Here is a 23,968-nt window from a genome sequence, read left to right on the forward strand (position 1 = left end):
GTTATGTGCTATGTAATGTTATATTATCGTATATGTTTTTTTCTGTTATATATTATGGTTTATTTTTATGCTATATGTTGTATTTGTGTTATGTGTTGTTTTATGTTTTGTTATACGTTTTAATGTTATATCATGTCATGTTATTTTATGTAATATTATACCAAGTTATATATTATGTTGTACGTTATGGTATGTGCTATGTAATATTTTATTATTTTATATGCTCTGTTATGTTATGTTGTATGTTATATTAAATTTTACGTTACGTATTATATGTGATATTAGGTATTATATTTTACGATATGTAATGTTATATTATTGTCTATGTTTTGTTCTGTTATACATTATGACTTATTTATTTTTTATTATTATTATTTATTTTATGTTTTTATGTGTTATTATGAATTTGCACTAAATTAGTTTTGCTTACAATTCCGTTGTACAATGTACAATGACAATAAAGATATATTCTATTCTATTCTATATTATATGTTGTATTTGTGTTATGTCTTGTTTTTATGTTTTTTATGTTATGTGTTTTAATGTTATGTTATTTTATGTAATATTATATCAAGTTATATATTATGTTGTACATTATGTTATTTTAAGTAATGTTATATTATTTTATATGCTCTGTTATGTTATGTTTTATGGTATGCAATGTTACCTTATATTATGTTGTATGCTATATGCTATTATGAAATGTTTTTTTCATTTTTATTAATCAGTCCAACAAATAATAATACACAACAATACCATAATAAAACAATTCCAATTCCAAAAACCGGCCCAGCAACATTCAGAATAGCAATCAACAGAGCAATTGAGAAGACACACAAACATGACACAAAACAATCCAAAAGTAGTCAAACAAAAACATGTTATGTTTTATGGTATGTTATTATATCGCGTGCTTTGTTAGGACATATGTTATGCTACGTTATATGTTTTATTATGTTATATGTTGTATTATTTTATGCTGTGTGATATAATGCAATATGTTTTGTAATGTCATATGTTTTATTATGTTGTTTAATTTTCCGTTATGTAATATTATGTTGTGTCTTTTAAGTTATGTCACGATTATGTTGTAATTCCACTCTTTTATTCTATTTTTTGTACTAATTAAAATAAAATGCCCAAGGTCATTTCATTTTTTCTCAACCAAAAAATAGAACTTCAGTGATCCCCAAACCAAAGCTTCAGCATCTTCCAAGCGATAAAAACGGACAAATGCTATCACTTACCGAGGACGGCAAGCCTGGGGGGACCTTCCGTACTTTTCTGGGGTGAATTTCTGAAAAGAGAGAGAGAGAGAAAAAAAAGGTTTAACAAGCCTGTATCTTTTTTTAAGGACCGTTTTTGATTTGGATTGAATCAATCATGGAAGGAGGAAAGAGCAAGGCCACATTTTACTACCGCTTGTCAATGGACCTCCATAGACCACACACAAAGGGAAACAAAATAAGATGCGAGGAATACAACAAAAAAAAAAGAAAAAAAAAAAAGAATGACGGGATGACAAAAAGACGGCCTAGTTCCCCCCACCGCCCCGCTTTGCTTTGATAAAAGAAAGGAGGTTATGTTCATATTATTTTGTATTAGGACGGCCTTTTCTAACCCCTCAAAGGGAGTGAGGGAGCGGTCCATTAACTGGGAAGGTGAGACTTTGATGGAAAAATGAAAACATGCTTTTTTTGGAAATTGTCCCAGGATCTTTTTTTCTGTCCGTATGTATGTGTGTGTGTGTGTGTGTGTGTGTGTGTGTGTGTGTGTGTGTGTGTGTGTGTGTGTCTTATCAAGGCAAACATTACCAAGGCTACATTTGGCTGTTTTTTTAATTTTGAATGTTTTCACTTTTTAAAACACGACTATAGACAGGATAATAGACGTGGTGGCAATCACAAATATTTGCTTTCTAAACAAAAAAAAAACAAGATTTAACAATACAATACAAAAATGTTAGGAATTGGGATCAGGTGCGGTTTGGTACAGAATGAACGTGAATTAAAAGTGCGTAGGAAATTTATGACAGCACAAGTAAATATAACGTATAACACCTTACCATGTATACGGTCTAATCCAGGGGTCGGGAACCTTTTTGGCTTAGAGAGCCATGAAAACCAAATATTTTAAAATGTGTTTCCGTGAGAGCCATAGAGCCTTATAATTTTTTTTTTTAACACTGAATACAACTAAATGCGTGCATTTTTAAGTAAGACCAACATTTTTAGAGTATAATAAGTCTCTCATTATTTTTAATAACATTGTTATTCTACATACTTCTATCTATATTACTTATTCCTTTAATGTTAAAGGTTAATGTTCCTTTAAAACATGGAATTCTCTAAAGAAAGACTTAAAAAGTTGCAAGAATATCTTTGAATTTAAGTTACAAAAAGAGACAACTGGAATTATATCAAACTGATTTTTGATTTTGATTGGACGTGTCATTGGGAAAATGCTTAAACGAAAATTAAAAAGTATGTTGGAGTTCGGGTGGTGGTGGAGGGAACAGTTATAAAGTCATCTAAAATCATTGGTGTTAAAAAGGGGGCAGATAAATATAAGAATAGTATTCTTCCATCTGCTCCTTTCTGATCATGGAAATGTATAAGAAACAAAAAACAATGAAAGTGTACGTGGCTTGTATGTATGCATTTTCATGAAAGGAAAAAAAAAAAAAAAGATGATGATGATGATGATGATTCTGAAGCTAACCAATAATAAATAAAATACTTCTAGAAAACGGATGGATGGATTAAAATGCATGAGAATGTTTTATATTTTGAACGTTATTTTTAACACTGTGATTACCAGCGGAATTATTCAGTACTTATCCTGTAAAGTAATGTCAGCTAAGATTTATCTGAGAGCCAGATGCAGTCATCAAAAGAGCCACAGGTTCCCTACCCCTGGTCTAATCTTCTCTTATCTAAACATGGTGCACCTCTTCCTCTGGATGCAAGTGCTCCTACAGCAAGGATACAAATTCTGTTTTTCTCTGTTTTGTCCTAAAATATTTTTTATTTTATTTTATTTTTTATTTTTTTTTATCAAATCAACATAAAAAAACACAAGATACACTTTCAATTAGTGCATCAACCCAAAAAACCTCCCTCCCCCATTCACACTCATCCACACCCACTCACACAATTGTCATTCAATTGATTAAGGAATACAAATTCTGTTTTTCTCTGTTTTGTCATAAAACATTTCTATTTTAAATTTTTTAATTTAAAATTATTTTTTTTCATATATATATATATTTTTTATTATTATTATGTATTTATTAATAAAACATTTTTTTTAATTGTTTTAATTTTTTATTAAATCAACATAAAAAAACACAAGATACACTTTCAATTAGTGCATCAACCCAAAAAACCTCCTTCCGGTCTAATCTTATCTTATCTAAACACGGTGTACCTCTTCCTCTGGATGCAAGTGCTCCTACAGCAAGGATACAAATTCTGTTTTTCTCTGTTTTGTCATAAAACATTTCTATTTTTTATTTTTTATTTAAAAAAAAAAAAGTTGTATATATTTTTTTATTTTTATTATTTATTTATTTTTTTAATTAATTTTTTAAATTTTTTATTAAATCAACATAAAAAAACACAAGATACACTTTCAATTAGTGCATCAACCCAAAAAACCTCCCTCCCCCATTCACACTCATCCGCATCCACTCACACAATTGTCATTCAATTTAGTTGATCTTTTTGTGTTGAACTGTTTAAAAAAGCATAATGTTTAAATCTCATTTCATTAAAGCCAATCAATTTTAACAGCATTCATGGTGTTAAAACTTGAAAATGATCATTTTTTAATGATGAAAAATTATATCTATCTGCGAGTAATCGCAATAATTTTACTATGACCAAAATGCGATTAATCGCGATAAATATTTAAATCGTTTGGCAGCCCTAACTGTCCATTAACTCGGAAGTAAACAAGATATAGCAATACAATACAAACATGTTAGGAATTGGGATCAGGTGCTGTTTGGTACAGAATGAACGTGAATTACATTTTTGACAGCATGAGTAAATATATAACGCCTTACCATATATACAGTCTAATCTTATCTTATCTAAACACGGTGTACCTCCTCCTCTGAATGCAAGTGCTCCTATAGCAAGAATACAAATTCTGTTTTTCTCCAAAATATAAAATCTGGCAAGACACCAACACACAGCAGGAATCTTTTTTTTTTTTGAATTGTCATTAAATCTTGTTTGTCCCTATTGTGTTGAACTGTTTAAAAAAGCGTAATGTTTAAAACACATTTCATTAAAGCTAATCAATTGTCCATTCATGGTGTTAAAACTTGAAAATGATCTGTGTAGGGTACACTTTTTTAATGATGAAAAATGATGTCTATCTGCGAGTAATCGCAATAATTTTACATATATATATATATATATATATATATATATATATATATATAAATTAGTGCAGAGGAAATGTACACTCCATTTTATCTGAAGCCTCATTTTGACAATATTTTGCTTATTTTTATTCACTTTTTTGTATTTAGAAAAAACAGTGCTCCACATTGTATGTAAACAAATACAATGCAATGAAAAAAAAAGATAAATAATGTTCAGAAAATATTTTTTTCACTGACAACTTTGAAACATGTCCATAAAAGACAGATGGACGAGTTGATTTTCTGTAATTATTATTATTTTTTATCATGAAAATGCAGCGAGCTAGTAAATGTTGTGGTCAAATGCAATGCTGTGCCTTTTATAGAATGTGGAGACACATTTTTAAAGTATATATATATATATACATATATATATATATATATATATATATATATATTTTTTTTTTAAATTAATTTATTTATTTATTTTTAAATTTATTTATTATTATTTTTTTATTGCTGCTTTTATTTATTTTTTATATATTCAGTAGAAATGCATCCATAAAATAAATAAAAGCAGCAATAAAAAAAATAATAATAAATACATTAAAAAATAAATAAATTATTTATTTATTTATTTATTATTAATTTTTTATTGCTGCTTTTATTTATTTTATGGATACATTTTTACTGAATATGCACAATCACTTTTTTAATATTAAGTCATAATGCCTTTTATACTGTATTTTTTTCTTTTTTTTTGGTTTGCCTCATGTACTGTATGGGATTGTATGTCTACTTGGACGTTGGAGTCTGCAATAAAGCTTGATTGATTGAATTGTTGAAACATTTTCAAGGCCAAAATACAGCATTTTGAAAAAAAAAAAATCAATGCATGATTTCCTGATCTAAATATTGACTTAAATAATAATTTTAAAAAAGCCTTAATTGTGACACTCAAAGCAACTGATCGGGTACCGTAGCAACAGCAATGATGCCAATTAATGTAGGACCCCCATTTAAGAAAAGGCATGGAAAGCGGGGGTTCCCCTTTCATGACTGGGTGTGTTGTAAAAAGGACTGAATGCGCTCCTTTATTTAAAAAAAAAGGTTGTCTTACCCATAGAGTCCATATGCAGCGGTCTCCTCCGTGGGTTGGCGCTGTAATGCTGATAGTACTGACCGGCCGGCTTGGTGGGCGACGTGGCACCGGGACTCCCCAAAGCCATCTCACCGCCCAACATCGACTTGTTTGGAAATCATAGTAGGAGACAAAAAGAAGGCGGTGTTAATTAAAACAAATATATATATATATACAAATATATATGTATGTATATAATATGTATATACATATGTATGTGTGTGTGTGTGTGTGTGTGTGTGTGTGTGTGTGTGTGTGTGTGTGTGTATGTGTATATATATATATATTATATATATATATATATATGTATATATACATATACAGTATATACATATATATATATACATATATACATACATACATATATATACACATATATACATACATACATATATATATACACATATATACATACATACATATATATACATATATACATACATACATACATATATATATATATACATACATAAATACATATATATATACATACATACATACATATATACATATATACATACATAAATACATATATATATACATACATACATACATATATATATATACATACATACATACACATACATACATACATATACATACATATATATATACATACATATATATACACATACATACATACATACATATATATATACATACATATATATACATACATGTATATATAAATATATACATACATACATATATATACATACATACATATATACATACATATACATACATATATACATACATACATGTATATACATACATACATACATAAACATATATACATACATACACTGTATATATATATATATATATATATATATATATATATATATATATATATATATATATATATATATATATATATATATATATACACACACATATATATATATATATATGTGTGTGTATATATATATATATATATATATATACACACATATACATATATATATATGTGTATATACATATACCGTATATATATATGTGTATATATATATATATATATATATATATATACACACACACACAGTACAGGCCAAAAGTTTGGACACGCCTTCTCATTCAATGCGTTTTCTTTATTTTCATGACTATTTACATTGTAGATTGTCACTGAAGGCATCATAACTATGAATGAACCCATGTGGAGTTATGTACTTAATAAAAAAAAGTGCAATAACTTATATTGTAGTTTCTTCAAACTAGCCTCAAAAAAAAAAAAAAAAAAAAAAAAAAAATATATATATATATATATATATATATATATATATATATATATATATATATATATATATATATATATATATATATATATATATATATATATATATATATATATATATATATATACCTACATTATAGTAAGACTGCAGTTTTAATGTGTTGGAATACCACAGTAAACACATTGCAATCAAATGAGAGGGGTTAATTAGGCAACCTATATTAATTACGGCTGTCAAAAATAACAAGTTAACTCGCGTGTTTATTCACAAAAATCAATCGCAATAATGGTGTATATATGCTGATGGATTTATTTTGACCGTACACGCATATTTCAGCGCAAGGATGAGTGGCAAATTTCACTGTAAAATACACCCTGAATGGACTTGAGATGAAAGCGTTATTATGCATATTATAAGCAAATAAATAAGGTGCAAAGTAAGACATTTTGACAAGACAATTTCATTTGTGTCCAAATATTTGGGTCTTTTTAAAATTAATTTAAAATATGCAGGTGAGTAATAACCTGTGATTAATCATGATTCATGTAAATAACAAAGTGTGATTAATTTGACTAAAATATGTATAACTTGACAGCACTGTAATAATAATGTATATGTTCAATTACCAGTGAAATAGTCTGGTCTTCTCAGATTTACATTTTTTGAAAAAATGTATACAGATACTGTATTAGGATTGTCGTCAGTGGCTACTCATTTTCAATACAATCAAAGGAAATTGCTGCTGGTGTGCTCTTGAGCCAGGCATTGAACCCCCAAACCTTAGGCTGTCTTCTTCTTCAAACTTTCCTATTTTTTCCAATCACTCACCAGATAAATACTATTACTACATATAATAACTATCACTGTGGGCCTACTGTATGTACATCAGGGATCTCCAAGCAACCACTTTTCTTCTTATTAACAAAATAAAAATGGCCATTTGTAACATTTATTTTCATATCTATTTCAACCCAAAACAAAGGGAATACACCTTTTTTTGCCAGAGCATTGATAAAAAAAATGGTTGTCTTATATAAGTGTTATAATGAAGGCAACACATGATGTAAGTGTCTATATTAGCCTACTATCAAAATGACTTGAAAAGTCTTATATAAGTGTTATAATGAAGGCAACACATGATGTAAGTGTCTATATTAGCCTACTGTCAAAATGACTTTAAAAGTTTTATGTAAGTGTTATAAAGAAGGCAACACATGATGTGTCTGTATTAGCCTACTATCGAAATTACTTTAAAAGTTTTATATAAGTGTTATAATGAACGCACCACATGATGTAAGTGTCTCTATTAGCCTACTATCAAAATGACTTGAACAATCTTATATAAGTGTTATAATGAACGCAACACATGATGTAAGTGTCTATATTAGCCTACTATCAAAATTACTTTAAAAGTCTTATATAAGTGTTATAATGAACGCACCACATGATGTAAGTGTCTCTATTAGCCTACTATCAAAATGACTTGAAAAATCTTATATAAGTGTTATAATGAACGCAACACATGATGTAAGTGTCTATATTAGCCTACTATCAAAATGACTTGAACAATCTTATATAAGTGTTATAATGAACGCAACACATGATGTAAGTGTCTATATTAGCCTACTATCAAAATTACTTTAAAAGTCTTATATAAGTGTTATAATGAACGCACCACATGATGTAAGTGTCTCTATTAGCCTACTATCAAAATGACTTGAACAATCTTATATAAGTGTTATAATGAACGCAACACATGATGTAAGTGTCTATATTAGCCTACTATCAAAATTACTTTAAAAGTCTTATATAAGTGTTATAATGAACGCACCACATGATGTAAGTGTCTCTATTAGCCTACTATCAAAATGACTTGAAAAATCTTATATAAGTGTTATAATGAACGCAACACATGATGTAAGTGTCTATATTAGCCTACTATCAAAATGACTTTAAAAGTCTTATATAAGTGTTATAATGAACGCACCACATGATGTAAGTGTCTCTATTAGCCTACTATCAAAATGACTTGAAAAATCTTATATAAGTGTTATAATGAACGCAACACATGATGTAAGTGTCTATATTAGCCTACTATCAACATGACTTCAAAAGTCTTATATAAGTGTTATAATGATGGCAACACATGATGTAAGTGTCTATATTAGCCTACTATCAAAATTACTTTAAAAGTCTTGTGTAAGTGTTTTAATGAAGTCACAAAAAAAAACAAGTAAACCGTGACACAATCATATCAAAAGTGACACAAAAAAGCAATGGTAGTGTGGGAACAATACACAAAATAATAACAAAAGAAGATGAAGGACATAAGAAAAGCAGATTTTAAAGACGGTGTTTTACGGTACCTCCTTGAACGCACCCCATGATGTAAATGTCTATATTAGCCTACTATCAAAACGACTTTAAAAGTCATATATAAGTGTTATAATGAAGGCAAAACATGATGTAAGTGTCTATATTATATATCATTATATATTAGCCTACTATCAAAATAACTTTAAAAGTCTTATATATGTGTTATAATGAAGGCAACACATGATGTAAGTGTCTATATTATATATTAGCCTACTATCAAAATAACTTTAACTCTACCCACTCAGTGGCCTAGTGGGTTGAATGTCTACCCTGAGATCGGTAGGTTGTGAGTTCAAACCCCGGCCGAGTCATACCAAAGACTATAAAAAAAATGGGACCCATTACCTCCCTGCTTGGCACTCAGCATCAAGGGTTGGAATTGGGGGTTAAATCACCATAAATGATACCCGGGCGCGGCACCGCTGCTGCCCACTGCTCCCCTCACCTCCCAGGGGTTGATCAAGGGGATGGGTCAAATGCACAGGACACATTTCACCACACCTAGTGTGTGTGTGACAATCATTGGTACTTTAACTTTAAAAGTCTTATATAAGTGTTATAATGAAGACAACACATGATATAAGTGTCTATATTAGCTATATTTGCCTACTATCAAAATGATTTTAAAAGTCTTATATATGTGTTACAATGAAGACAACACATGATATAAGTGTCTATATTAGCTATATTTGCCTACTATCAAAATGATTTTAAAAGTCTTATATATGTGTTACAATGAAGGCAACACATGATGTAAGTGTCTATATTAGCTATATTAGCCTACTATTAAAATGACTGTAAAAGTCTTATATAAGTGTTATAATGAAGGCAACACATAATGTAAGTGTCTTTATTCGCTACTGTATATTAGTTTGCTATCAAAATGACTTTAAAAGTCGTATATAAGTGTTATAATGAAGACAACACATGATGTAAGTGTCCATATTAGCTACTGTATATTAGCCTACTATCAAAATTATTTTAAAAGTTTTATTAAAGTGTTATAATGAAGTAAAAATAACAACCAGTAAACCGTGACAAAACCATATCAAAAGTGACACAAAAAAGCAACAGTAGTGTGGGAACAATACAAAAAATAATAACAAAAGAAGAAGGACATAAGAAAAGCATATTTTAAAGACAATGTTTTACAGTATCTCTTTGAACGTACCACATGTAAGTGTCTATATTAGCCTACTATCAAAACGACTTTAAAAGCCTTATATAAGTGTTATAATGAAAGCAACACACGATGTAAGTGTCTATATTAGCCTACTATCAAAATTATTTTAAAAGTCTTTTATATGTGTTATAATGAAGACAACACATGATGTAAGTGTCTATATTAGCTACTGTATATTAGCCTACTATCAAAATTGTTTTAAAAGTCTTATATAAGTGTTATAATGAAGTCACAAAAAAAGAACAAGAAAATCGTGACAAAGAAAAATAATAACAAAGATGCAGCTGAGATAGGCTCCAGCACCCTCTGCGACCCCAAAAGGGACAAGCGGTAGAAAATGGACAGACGGAAGAAAAAGGACATAAGAAAAACAATATTTTAAAGACGGTGTTTTACGGTACCTCCATGAACATGATGTAAGTGTCTATATTAGCCTACTATCAAAATGACTTTAAAAGTCTTATATAAGTGTTATAATGAAGACAACACATGATGTAAGTGTCTATATTAGCCTACTATCAAAATGACTTTAAAAGTCTTATATAAGTGTTATAATGAAGACAACACATGATGTAAGTGTCTATATTAGCCTACTATCAAAATGACTTTAAAAGTCTTATATAAGTGTTATAATGAAGACAACACATGATGTAAGTGTCTATATTAGCCTACTATCAAAATGACTTTAAAAGTCTTATATAAGTGTTATAATGAAGACAACACATGATGTAAGTGTCTATATTAGCCTACTATCAAAATGACTTTAAAAGTCTTATATAAGTGTTATAATGAAGGCAAAATACGATGTACGTGTCTATATTAGCTATATTAGCCTACTATCAAATGACTTTAAAAGTCTTATATAAGTGTTATAATGAAGGCAAAATATGATGCACGTGTCTATATTAGCTATATTAGCCTACTATCAAAATGACTTTAAAAGTCTTATATAAGTGTTATAATGAAGACAACACATGATGTAAGTGTCTGTATTAGCCTACTATCAAAATGACTTTAAAAGTCTTATATAAGTGTTATAATGAAGACAACACATGATGTAAGTGTCTATATTAGCTATATTAGCCTACTATCAAAATGACTTTAAAAGTCTTATATAAGTGTTATAATGAAGACAACACATGATGTAAGTGTCTATATTAGCCTACTATCAAAATGACTTTAAAAGTCTTATATAAGTGTTATAATGAAGACAACACATGATGTAAGTGTCTATATTAGCTATATTAGCCTACTATCAAAATGACTTTAAAAGTCTTATATAAGTGTTATAATGAAGACAACACATGATGTAAGTGTCTATATTAGCCTACTATCAAAATGACTTTAAAAGTCTTATATAAGTGTTATAATGAAGGCAACACATGATGTAAGTGTCTATATTAGCCTACTATCAAAATTACTTTAAAAGTCTTATATAAGTGTTATAATGAAGGCAACACATGATGTAAGTGTCTATATTAGCCTACTATCAAAATGACTTTAAAAGTCTTATATAAGTGTTATAATGAAGGCAACACATGATGTACAGGTCTATATTAGCCTACTATCAAAATGACTTTAAAAGTCTTGTATAAGTGTTTTAATGAAGTCACAAAAAAAGCAAGTAAATTGTGACAAAATCATATCAAAAGTGACACAAAATAAGCAATGGTAGTGTGGGAACAATACAAAAAATAATAACAATAATAAAAAAGGAATAAAACTACAAAAAAGATACGACAATTTTTTTTCTTCCTTCCTCCCCTTCTCTTCTCTTCCTCTCTTCCCTTCTTCTTTCCTTTCTTACCCCCTTCATCCCCTCCCTTATAACAATGTGTTTTTTTAAATATTTATTTATTCATTTGATAAGGAAATCATAGTACAAGTATTGAGAAAACAGACACTTTTTTTTGTCCCCCTACCAAAAAAAGAATAAAATAAATACAATTAAAAAAAACCCACAAGAATACAAAAAAATAAATAAAAATAAAATAAATAAAAAAATTACATTATCAAAATCACTTTAAAAGTCTTTCATAAGTGTTATAACGAAGACAACACATGATGTAAGTGTCTACATTAGCTATATTAGCCTACTATTAACATTATTTTAAAAGTCTTATATAAGTGTTATAATGAAGTCACAAAAAAAAACCAAGTAAATCGTGACAAAGAAAAACAATAACAAAGATGCAGCTGAGATAGGCTCCAGCACCCCCCGCGACCCCAAAAGGGATAAGCGGTAGAAAATGGATGGATGGATGGATGGAAGAAGAAGGACATCAGAAAAGCAGATTTTAAAGACGGTGTTTTACAGTACCTCCATGAACGCACCACATGATGTAAGTGTCTATATTAACCTACTATCAAAATGACTTTAAAAGTCTTATATAAGTGTTATAATGAAGACAACACATGATGTACGTTTCTATATTAGCCTACTATCAAAATGACTTTAAAAGTCTTATATAAGTGTTATAATGAAGGCAACACATGATGTAAGTGTCTATATTAGCCTACTATCAAAATGATTTTAAAAGTCTTATATAAGTGTTATAATGAAGGCAACACATGATGTAAGTGTCTATATTAGCCTACTATCAAAATGACTTTAAAAGTCTTATATAAGTGTTATAATGAAGGCAACACATGATGTAAGTGTCTATATTAGCCTACTATCAAAATGACTTTAAAAGTCTTAAATAAGTGTTAAAATGAAGTCACAAAAAAAACAAGTAAATGGTGACAAAGAAAAATAATAACAAAGCTGCAGCTGAGATAGGCTCCAGCACCCCGAAAGGGACAAGCGGTAGAAAATGGACGGACGGAAGAAGAAGGACATCAGAAAAGCAGATTTTAAAGACGGTGTTTTACGGTACCTCCTTGAACGCACCCTCATGCTGCCCAGTCTCTAACTTCTCCTGGTCTTCCCCTCACTCTCGGTTTGGACTCTAAACGTCTCCTCGCTCTAACTGTCACCTCGTTTTGGCGACTCCAACTTTTTGCAAGCCGCTCTCACTTTGTCTCCCCTAATTAAGTTCAATCGTCGTGCGGCAACAAGTGGCGTCTGGGCCCATCGGGGGGAAAAAAAAACAAAAAAAAACAGGAAGATGGATGGAGGAGAGAGGCATGAAAAGTTAGTGAGGAGGAAAGAAAAGTGAGTAAGCCCCCCCCCCCAATGGAGTCTTCCACGACTCAGTTAAATTGTCGATTTTTTTTTTCTCCTTCCCAGCTTTGTCGTTAAGTAATTAGTGTGTGGTGTATATAAAGCGCAGCGTGGAGGGGGGGGTGGTGTGCGGTGGGGCTCCTGGATGTTTTTCACACTAATCTGAATTCTAATCAGCACATCCGTCCTCTCCGCGGCTGAAAACAAGAGTTAGAGAGCCAAGGAAAGGCTTTTCTCATGCTAAGCAGGGTCTAAGTAGGCCAATTACAGGGCCCCGGCCTCGGCCTCAGAGCCCTTTCTCCCGCTTAAAACAAAAGGGCCCTTGTCCTAAATAAAGTCAGTCTCGCACACAAGACGGAGTCAGACACAAAGGCACGGGACGCTCGCGCACACACACCGCCTCAATCATGCCGTGAGAGTGCGTGTCACCGGGAGGGGGGTTTAAAAATGGGGTTCCCACTAAAACAAAAAAGAGTCTCGCTGATTGTGCTGCTTTTCTTGCCTTTTTTCTCCCCTTGTACTTGAGCACTGAGCCGGGGCCAGACGGTCGCCCTGGCAACTAGACGAGCTGGAGGAGAGACAAAATACCCCCATCTGTCTGTCTGACTGACTGTCTCCCTTTACCTGCTCGCTCTACGCTCTGCGCTCGCCGTGATGTCACCGCGGAGACCCGCTAGTGACGGTCAAGGAACCTCCGAGACAAAACATTGGGGAAAGTTTTTTCATGGCGATCGCCGACTAGGTTTGTACGGTATTGTACCGCGATAATAATGATTCATATTCGATACTATACCGCCTCTAAAAAGTACCAGTTCAGCACCCACCCGCCCTCCCGTTGTCATCACATCATGACATTGCTGGTTTACGAGCAGAGGAGCATGTTCGGCAGCGCACTATCACAGAGTACCTACAAGCAGACACAGTGTGTGGACAGAAAAGGGAGAATTACTTCAAAAGTCTTATATAAGTGTTATAATGATGGCAACACATGATGTAAGTGTCTATATTAGCTTACTATCAATATAACTTCAAAAGTCTTGTATAAGTGTTATAATGATGGCAACACATGATGTAAGTGTCTGTATTAGCTTACTATCAACATGACTTCAAAAGTCTTATATAAGTGTTATAATGATGGCAACACATGATGTAAGTGTCTATATCAGCCTACTATCAACATGACTTCAAAAGTCTTATATAAGTGTTATAATGATGGCAACACATGATGTAAGTGTCTATATTAGCCTACTATCAAAATTACTTTAAAAGTCTTGTATATGTGTTATAATGAAGGCAACACATGATGTAAGTGTCTATATTAGCCTACTATCAAAATTACTTCAAAAGTCTTATATAAGTGTTATAATGAAGGCAACACATGATGTAAGTGTCTATATTAGCCTACTATCAAAATGACTTCAAAAGTCTTATACAAGTGTTATAATGAAGGCAACACATGATGTAAGTGTCTATATTAGCCTACATCAGTGTGTGAATGTGGAAAAAGTGTCAAAGCGCTTTGAGTTCCTTAAAAAAAGGTAGAAAAGCGCTATACAAGTACAACCCATTTACCATTTACCATTTACCATTACTATCAAATTGACTTTAAAAGCCTTATATAAGTGTTATAATGAAGGCAACACGATGTAAGTGTCTATATTAGCCTACTATCAAAATGACTTTAAAAGTCTTGTATATGTGTTATAATGAAGGCAACACATGATGTAAGTGTCTATATTAGCCTACTATCAAAATGACTTCAAAAGTCTTATACAAGTGTTATAATGAAGGCAACACATGATGTAAGTGTCTATATTAGCCTACTATCAAAATGACTTTAAAAGTCTTGTATATGTGTTATAATGAAGGCAACACATGATGTAAGTGTCTATATTAGCCTACTAACAACATGACTTCAAAAGTCTTATATAAGTGTTATAATGAAGGCAACACATGATGTAAGTGTCTATATTAGCCTACTATCAACATGACTTTAAAAGTTTTGTATAAGTGTTATAATGAAGGCAACATGTGATGTAAGTGTCTATATTAGCCTACTATCAAAATGACTTTAAAAGTCTTAAATAAGTGTTATAATGAAGGCAACACATTATGTAAGTGTCTATATTAGCCTACTATCAAAATGACTTTAAAAGTGTTGTATATCTCTTATAATGAAGGCAACACATGATGTAAGTGTCTATATTAGCCTACTATCAAAATGACTTTAAAAGTATTATATAAGTGTTCTAATGAAGGCAACACATGATGTAAGTGTCTATATTAGCCTACTATCAAAATGACTTTAAAAGTCTTATATAAGTGTTATAATGAAGGCAACACATGATGTAAGTGTCTATATTAGCCTACTATCAAAATGACTTTAAAAGTCTTGTATAAGTGTTATAATGAAGGCAACACGATGTAAGTGTCTGTATTAGCCTACTATCAAAATGACTTTAAAAGTGTTGTATATCTGTTATAATGAAGGCAACACATGATGTAAGTGTCTATATTAGCCTACTATCAAAAATACTTTAAAAGTCTTATATAAGTGTTCTAATGAAGGCAACACATGATGTAAGTGTCTATATTAGCCTACTATCAAAATGACTTTAAAAGTCTTATATAAGTGTTATAATGAAGGCAACACATGATGTAAGTGTCTATATTAGCCTACTATCAAAATGACTTTAAAAGTCTTGTATAAGTGTTATAATGAAGGCAACACGATGTAAGTGTCTGTATTAGCCTACTATCAAAATGACTTTAAAAGTGTTGTATATCTGTTATAATGAAGGCAACACATGATGTAAGTGTCTATATTAGCCTACTATCAAAATTACTTTAAAAGTCTTATATAAGTGTTCTAATGAAGGCAACACATGATGTAAGTGTCTATATTAGCCTACTATCAAAATGACTTTAAAAGTCTTATATAAGTGTTATAATGAATGCAACACATGATGTAAGTGTCTTTATTAGCCTACTATAAAATGACTTTAAAAGCCTTATATAAGTGTTATAATGAAGGCAACATGTGATGTAAGTGTCTATATTAGCTATATTAGCCTACTATCAAAATTACTTTAAAAGTCTTGTATATGTGTTATAATGAAGGCAACACATTATGTAAGTGTCTATATTAGCCTACTATCAAAATGACTATGTGTCGCAGGCTGACGCAAATCTTCGTTGTCATAAATGTTGAAATGTAATATTTATTCTACACATTTTTACAACATTAGAAACCATTAGTAAAACAGAGGCTACACAGAAGGAAAGATAACTCCTGGAAATTACTATCTTAGAATGGCCAAATGTATACATGTGTGTCCAAGTTAAAGGAAACGACAGGCTGTCTTCTTCTAGTCACTAGAATCTTAATGGTTTTATTACAATATTTGCAAGCTCGGAAATATTTGCTGTGGTCTGGAACAACATGGCACACTATGAGAAATGCAGCCAATATTACATACAGATAATGTGTCATGAGACATGCAAATATAAATTAAATACCGTATTTTCCGCACTATTAGCCGCACCTAAAAACCACAAATTTACTCAAAAGCTGACAGTGCGGCTTTTAACCCGGTGCGCTTTATATATGGATTAATATTACCGGTAAGATTCATTTTCATAAAGTTTCGGTCTCGCAACTTCGGTAAACAGCCGCCATCTTTTTTCCCGGTAGAACAGGAAGCGCTTCTTCTTCTACGCAAGCAACCGCCAAGGTAAGCACCCGCCCCCATAGAACAGGAAGCGCTTCTTCTTCTACTGTAAGCAACCACCCGCCCGCGTAGAAGAAGAAAAAGCGCGCGGATATCACCGTACGTTTCATTTCCTTTGTGTGTTTACATCTGTAAAGACCACAAAATGGCTCCTACTAAGCGACAGGTTTCCGGTTCATGAAAAGACGCAATCTCTCCATCCGCACACGGATTACTATTTCACAGCAACTGATATTCCTGTGAACCGCACTGTGGATACAACGGGAGCACGTACGGTGAATATTCGCACCACAGGGAATGAGAAGTCATCCTTCACTGTGGTTCTAGCTTGCCATGCTAATGGCCAGAAACTTCCACCCATGGTGATATTCAAAAGGAAGACCTTGCCAAAAGAGACCTTTCCAGCCGGCGTCATCATAAAAGCTAACACGAAGGGATGGATGAAGAAAAGATGAGCGAGTGGTTAAGGTAAGTTTAAGTTTACGCGAAGAGGCCGGGTGGCTTTTTTCACGCAGCTCTGTCCATGTTGATATACGATTCCATGCGCGCCCACATCACGCTGGTTTTAATATATTATTAAAGTTTGACTGACCTATTTGACTGTTTTTTTGACATTCCTTTAGCGCAGTTAGATGCGGCTTACAACACGGGGCGGCTTATAGGTGGACAAAGTTTTGAAATATGCCGTTCATTGAAGGCGCGGCTTATAACCCAGGGCGCCTTATGGTGCGGAAAATACGGTACACAAAGGACGTAAGTAAAGGAAATTAAATGAACTCAAATATACCTACAAACGAGGCATAATGATGCAGTATGTACATACAGCTAGCCTAAATAGCATGTTAGCATCGATTAGCTTGCAGTCATCCAAGCAGTGACCAAATATGCCAGATTAGCACTCCAACAAGTCAATAACATCAACAAAGCTCACCTTTGTGCGTTTCCACAACAAGTTTGCTTAACAAAATGAGACAAATAAGTAGTGGCATAAAACACGTCTTTCCGTGGCAGCGTCGGAGAAAGTTGTACATGTAAACAAACTACGGTGAGTTCAAGAACCGGCACAATTAGCAGGACACAACGGCACTCGTCAATCACTCTCCTCGTTGAAGCATGTTTAACATAAACAGTGGGATTTCGAACAATCAGGAAGGTTTGTGTCATGTTTGTCCTCCAACAGAAACCATAATAAAACAAAAAAATATATTCTTTCTATCATCTTTTTACATTTTCTTACATTTTTTAAAAAGTTTTCGTGAGCCATTGGGGCGGTGCTAAAGACTAGAGCCACTGCTTGCCGACCCCCGGACTAGACACAGGGCCGGATTTACTAAGATCTAAATAAAAAGTGCAAAATAGCGTGCACAAACCATATAATTGTGTGTACTATTAGTGGACGTATGCCATACTTGCCAACCTTGAGACCTCCGATTTCGGGAGGTGGGGGGCGTGGTTAAGAGGGGAGGAATATATTGACAGCTAGAATTCACCAAGTCAAGTATTTCATACATATGTATATATACATACATATACATATATATATATATATATATACATATACATATATATATATATATATATATACACACATATACATATATACATATACATATACATATATACATATACATATATACATACATACATATATATATATATAAATATATATACATATACATATATACATACATATATATATATAAATATATATACATACATACATACGTACATACACATATGTATATATATATATATATATATATATATATATATATATATATATATATATATATATATATATATATATACATCCTGAAAATATGCAAACAAAACTGTGTTTGGATAATTGATACTTCAAACTTGCAAAAATAAATCTTAAGGAATACAACAAAACTCGGCTTCTGAGAGCTTCAAAATGTAATAAATAAAATGCTAAAGGTGTTGATAAACAAGCAATTATTTTAATAATTAAATATGGTAATTTTAAATGAATTATTATGATCATTTAAAATGAATTATTTCCAATATGTTTATTTTAATGTATAATTCTATGGCTGGATGTAATAAGGAGTCAGAAAAAAATACAAATAAAAATACAATCAATTTGGATGTTTTTAGCAAAATATAGTAAAAATGTTTTTTTTATTTATTTTTTAATTAATAAACATATTTATTTTTAGGTAAGATAAACATAATCATACAATTTATCTCTCGTCTGGATGATTTAGTTCTTGCCACCCTGTTGTCCTCCCGTCATAAAAAAAAGTCCTCACTCAGGTCCGCCACGCCCACTCCAGCTCCGGCTGAAAATCGGGAGATTTTCGGGAGAATATTTGGCCCGGGAGGTTTTCGGGAGAGGCGCTGAATTTCGGGAGTCTCCCGGAAAATTCGGGAGGGTTGGCGAGTATGAAACAAAAACACTAACTGTGGCATTAATAAACAAAAACTTACTTGGACGTGGCATGAAGTGCGCAGAGGTAAACAGATTGTGACGGGTATGATGTCGCCAGACAGACAGCCTGGCAACTGGAAGCTTAAATAATAGTGACATGATTAAAGACAGGTGCGTGAGTTGTGAGGGCAGGTGAAAACTAATGGGTTGCTATGGTGACAAACAAAAGTGCACAATGAGTCCAAACGTGGAACAGGTGAAACTAATGGGTAACCATGGAAACAAGACAAGGGAGTGAAAAGCCAGAAACTAAAGAGTCCAATAATTAAACAAAACATGACTAAAACAAAACATGATTACACAGACATGACAGACGTATGCGGTTGACCTACTAAGACTGTGTGTGCAATTGACAACAAGTGCAAATGGGGTGCGGAATGCCCTATTTAAATGAGTGTTTTGCATGTATTATACTGGTCCAGTCTAACATGGTACCCGGGTGAGGGAGTGATACCGGCTGTACCCGTGCAGACACCCGTATCTCTCCACATTCATGACATCATACGCTTCAAAGCTCCAACCTTTGATGTTACATTATGTTGTGAAATATGAAGCAGAAAATATAATACAAAACCACGCGCGATCTAAACAACAGAACCTTTTTTGGCTCTGGGAGGCGACTGTATAGTGATGGTGCACTTTGAATGATCCATTCACATGAAAATGCATAATGCAGTAATTAATTAAACAAGTCTTACAAGAAGATTCACTCCATACTTTGTGATGTAACCATCCGCGAAACTAATATAGTAGCTAGAGTTTTATGGGTGCCGCCTAGGGATGATACTCGAAACCGATTTTCCCGGTTGTTCGATAAGAAAAGAACCGAGTCCTCGGACTCGAATCCCTTTTTGAGAACCGGTACCCGTTATCGAGACCACTATAGTAAAGAAAAAGAGTTGGTTCTTTATTCAAATCCCTGGGAACGAATCCCGTCCCGACCAGAAATGCTCCGTGGGACATCACAAGAAATGACGTCACGTAGCTCAGTCATTAGGCGCAGATAGGGAAAGCAGGAAAAACAATGGACCGAAAAAAGCGCTCCAAGGTGTAATAAAGTTCAAAACAAAAGGTATAATCCAATGAATAACTTTACTGAGAGTTTTGAGCAGGGTACAAACACATGACGAACACTTTTACGACCAACCGGAAACATAGCAACCAGGCTAGCAACGCATCTCCTTTACGGCAGTTGTCGCAACGTTCTTAAAGCAACCGCAGCACATACATATATATACAACATATCTCCCTTTTTTAACTTTTGTTTTTCTTTCCTTGTAAACAAAACAAAATCACACTGTATATGTGTTGTCTGTCTAATTATAAATAATGCAGACGAGGCGTGTTGGCTGAGTTCTTGACGTTTACTTTCACAGCGTGCTCATAACCTCATTCTTAGCTGCCAGGTGGCGACATGCAACAACACTTTTCGGGGCTACCGCGCATGCTCGTCACTCCCGTTGCATGCTGGGTAGTGTAGTTGTTATATTCCCTAGCTCAGGGGTCGGCAACCCGCTGCTCTAGAGCCGCATGCGGCTCTTTAGCGCCGCCCTAGTGGCTCTCTGGAGCTTTTTAAAAAATGTATGAAAAATGGAAAAAGATGAGGGGAAAATTTTTTTTATTTTTATTTTAATATAGTTTCTGTAGGAGGACAAACATGACACAAACCTCCCTAATTGTTATAAAGCACACTGTCAGCTTCACGGATTCGAGTATTTGGCAAGCGCCGTTTTGTCCTACTAATTTTGGCGGTCCTTGAACTCACCGTAGTTTGTTTACATTTATAACTTTTCTCCGACTTTCTCGGACGTGTTTTATGCCACTTCTTTTTCTGTCTCATTTTGTCCACCAAACTTTTAAGGTTGTGCGTGAATGCACAAAGGTGAGTTTTGTTGATGTTAATGACTTGTGTGGAGTGCTAATCGGGCATATTTGGTCACTGCATGACTGCAAGCTAATCGATGCTAACATGCTATTTAGGCTAGCTATATGTACATATTGCATCATTATGCCTCATTTGTAGCTATATTTGAGCTCATTTAGTTTCCTTTAAGTCCTCTTAATTCAATTTATATCTCATGACATACTATCTGTATGTAATATGGCTTTTAATTTTTTGCGGCTCTAGACAGATTTGTTTTTGTATTTTTGGTTCAATATGGCTCTTTCAACATTTTGGGTTGCCGACCCCTGCCCTAGCGCATAACATCACATTCTTAAAGAAATAATGTTAACTCAATAAAGTGTATTTCTTTTTTTTAGCTTTAACTTTTCGTTTTTTAGCATTGTAACCACATTTGCAAACAACTTTTCTCTTCATAGAATTTTCTGTCAATAAAGAAATAAAGTGCAAAAATGTCAAAGGATCATGACAAACAGTTATGTCAAATCAATCAATCAATCAATCAATGTTTATTTATATAGCGCTAAATCACAAGTGTCTCAAAGGGCTGCACAAGCCACAACGACATCCGCGGTACAGAGCCCACATAAGGGCAGGGAAAAACTCACCCCAGTGGGACGTCGATGTGAATGACTATGAGAAACCTAGGGGAGACCGAATGCAATGGATGTCGAGTGGGTCTGACATAATATTGTGAGACTCTAGTCCATAGTGGATCCAACATAATAGTAAGAGTCCAGTCCATAGTGGGGCCAGCAGGACACCATCCCGAGCGGAGACGAGTCAGCAGCAGAATTGCACTTTTTGGAGAGCTGTATTATTTTCAGTTTTGTACCCAAGGGACTGATTTTATTTAACACTATATTGTAATTTATACACCTGTAGTGATCGCACAGACAGGTTGTTTTTGTGTTACTGTATATATTTGTTTTTCTGAAAAATCCCACTTAATATACTTTGGGTAACAAATATTTATTTATTTATTTTTATTTTTTTGGGGGGGGGGGTAACAGTCAATATTTATTTATTTATTAGATTTAATTTTTTTCTTATATAATAAAAGTGAGCTTTTGTTAAACCAAATATTGTGGTTTTTTTTTCCATATACAACAACCTATCTGGACCCGATAAGAGAATCGATAAGGAATCGGTTCGGTAAGAGGATTCGATAATAGGCTCGAACTTGATAATTTCTTATCAAACATCATCCCTAGTGCAACCCCTGCAGAACTAGGTGCCATCCTGGGGGAAAAAAAGTCTGGACATGCCACTGTCTGGTGCAGTCAGAACCATCTGGAGCTGAACCCGGTCAAGACTGTGGAGACTCAGGAGAAGCCCTTCCTAATTCCCCCCCAGACCCTTCTTCCTTCTGAACAGCAAAGGTTATACTCTGGACTCTTTCAGGTCCCTGGGATCCACAATCTCACAGGACCTAGACACAATCAGGAAAAATGCACAGCATAGGATGACATTCCTGCGTCAGCTCAAGAAGTTTACCCTGCCCCAGTAACTGCTGACCATGTTCTACACCGCCATCAGTCAGTCTGTCCTGTGCACCTCCATCACCGTCTGGTTTGGATCAGCAACCGAGCTGGACAGACGCAGACTACTAGGGACAATCAGGACTGCAGAAAAGCGAATCGTGTCGACCTACCCCCCTCCCATCCAGGACTTATACCGAGGGTCAAGAAACAGGCAGGTAGCATCACTGCAGACCCCTCAGACCCTGGTCACAAACTGTTCAAACTCCTCCCTTCCAGCGTTACAAATCACCGAATGCCAAAACAACCCTTCATAGAAACTGTTTTACCCCCAGGTTATCAATCTGATAAACACTAAACAGTCACAGAGTGTCAGACCTGTTGCTGGGAAATAACCCTGGAACTGATCCGCCCCTGTGCTAGTTCTAACTCCTGTTCACTTCATCATCCCTTTGCTCTATTCACCACTATTCTTATTAGCCTATTATTTGCTTTGCCTATTATTATACAAAACCCCAAACCAGTGAAGTCTGCACCTTGTGCAAATCTTAAATAAAAACAATACAATGAATTGCAAATCCTTTTCAACCTATATTCAAGATTTCACCATCTACGGTCCGTAATATCATCAAAAAGGTTCAGAGAATCTGGAGAAATCACTACACGTAAGCGATGATATTACGGACCTTTGATCCCTCAGGCGGTACTGCATCAAAAAGCGACATCAGTGTGTAATGGATATCACCACATGGGCTCAGGAAAACTTCAGAAAACCACTGTCAGTAACTACAGTTGGTCGCTACATCTGTAAGTGCAAGTTAAAACTCTACTATGCAAAGCGAAAGCCATTTATCAACAACACCCAGAAACGCCGCTGGATTCGCTGGGCCCAAGCTCATCTAAGATGGACTGATGCAAAGTGGAA

The 23,968-nt window shown here is 33.3% G+C and overlaps 1 protein-coding gene across 3 annotated transcripts in view; it reads right to left on the bottom strand.

The window, feature by feature from the left end:
* Positions 1-23,968, bottom strand: part of tcf4 (transcription factor 4) — a 563,422-nt gene that overhangs the window by 223,465 nt on the left and 315,989 nt on the right. For 2 of the 3 annotated variants that reach the window (XM_061980823.2, XM_072915343.1), the window contains 2 exons: positions 5,496-5,622; positions 1,248-1,297 (listed from right to left, as the gene is read on the bottom strand). In XM_061980823.2, the coding sequence (XP_061836807.2) occupies positions 1,248-1,297; positions 5,496-5,622 (177 nt within the window). Of the gene's footprint in view, positions 1-1,247; positions 1,298-5,495; positions 5,623-13,189; positions 13,390-23,968 lie in introns of those variants that run through there. The other variant, XM_061980825.2, reaches the window with a different exon arrangement.

The sequence above is a fragment of the Nerophis lumbriciformis genome, linkage group LG20 (genome assembly GCF_033978685.3).
Source record: "Nerophis lumbriciformis linkage group LG20, RoL_Nlum_v2.1, whole genome shotgun sequence".
Taxonomy (NCBI): domain Eukaryota; kingdom Metazoa; phylum Chordata; class Actinopteri; order Syngnathiformes; family Syngnathidae; genus Nerophis; species Nerophis lumbriciformis.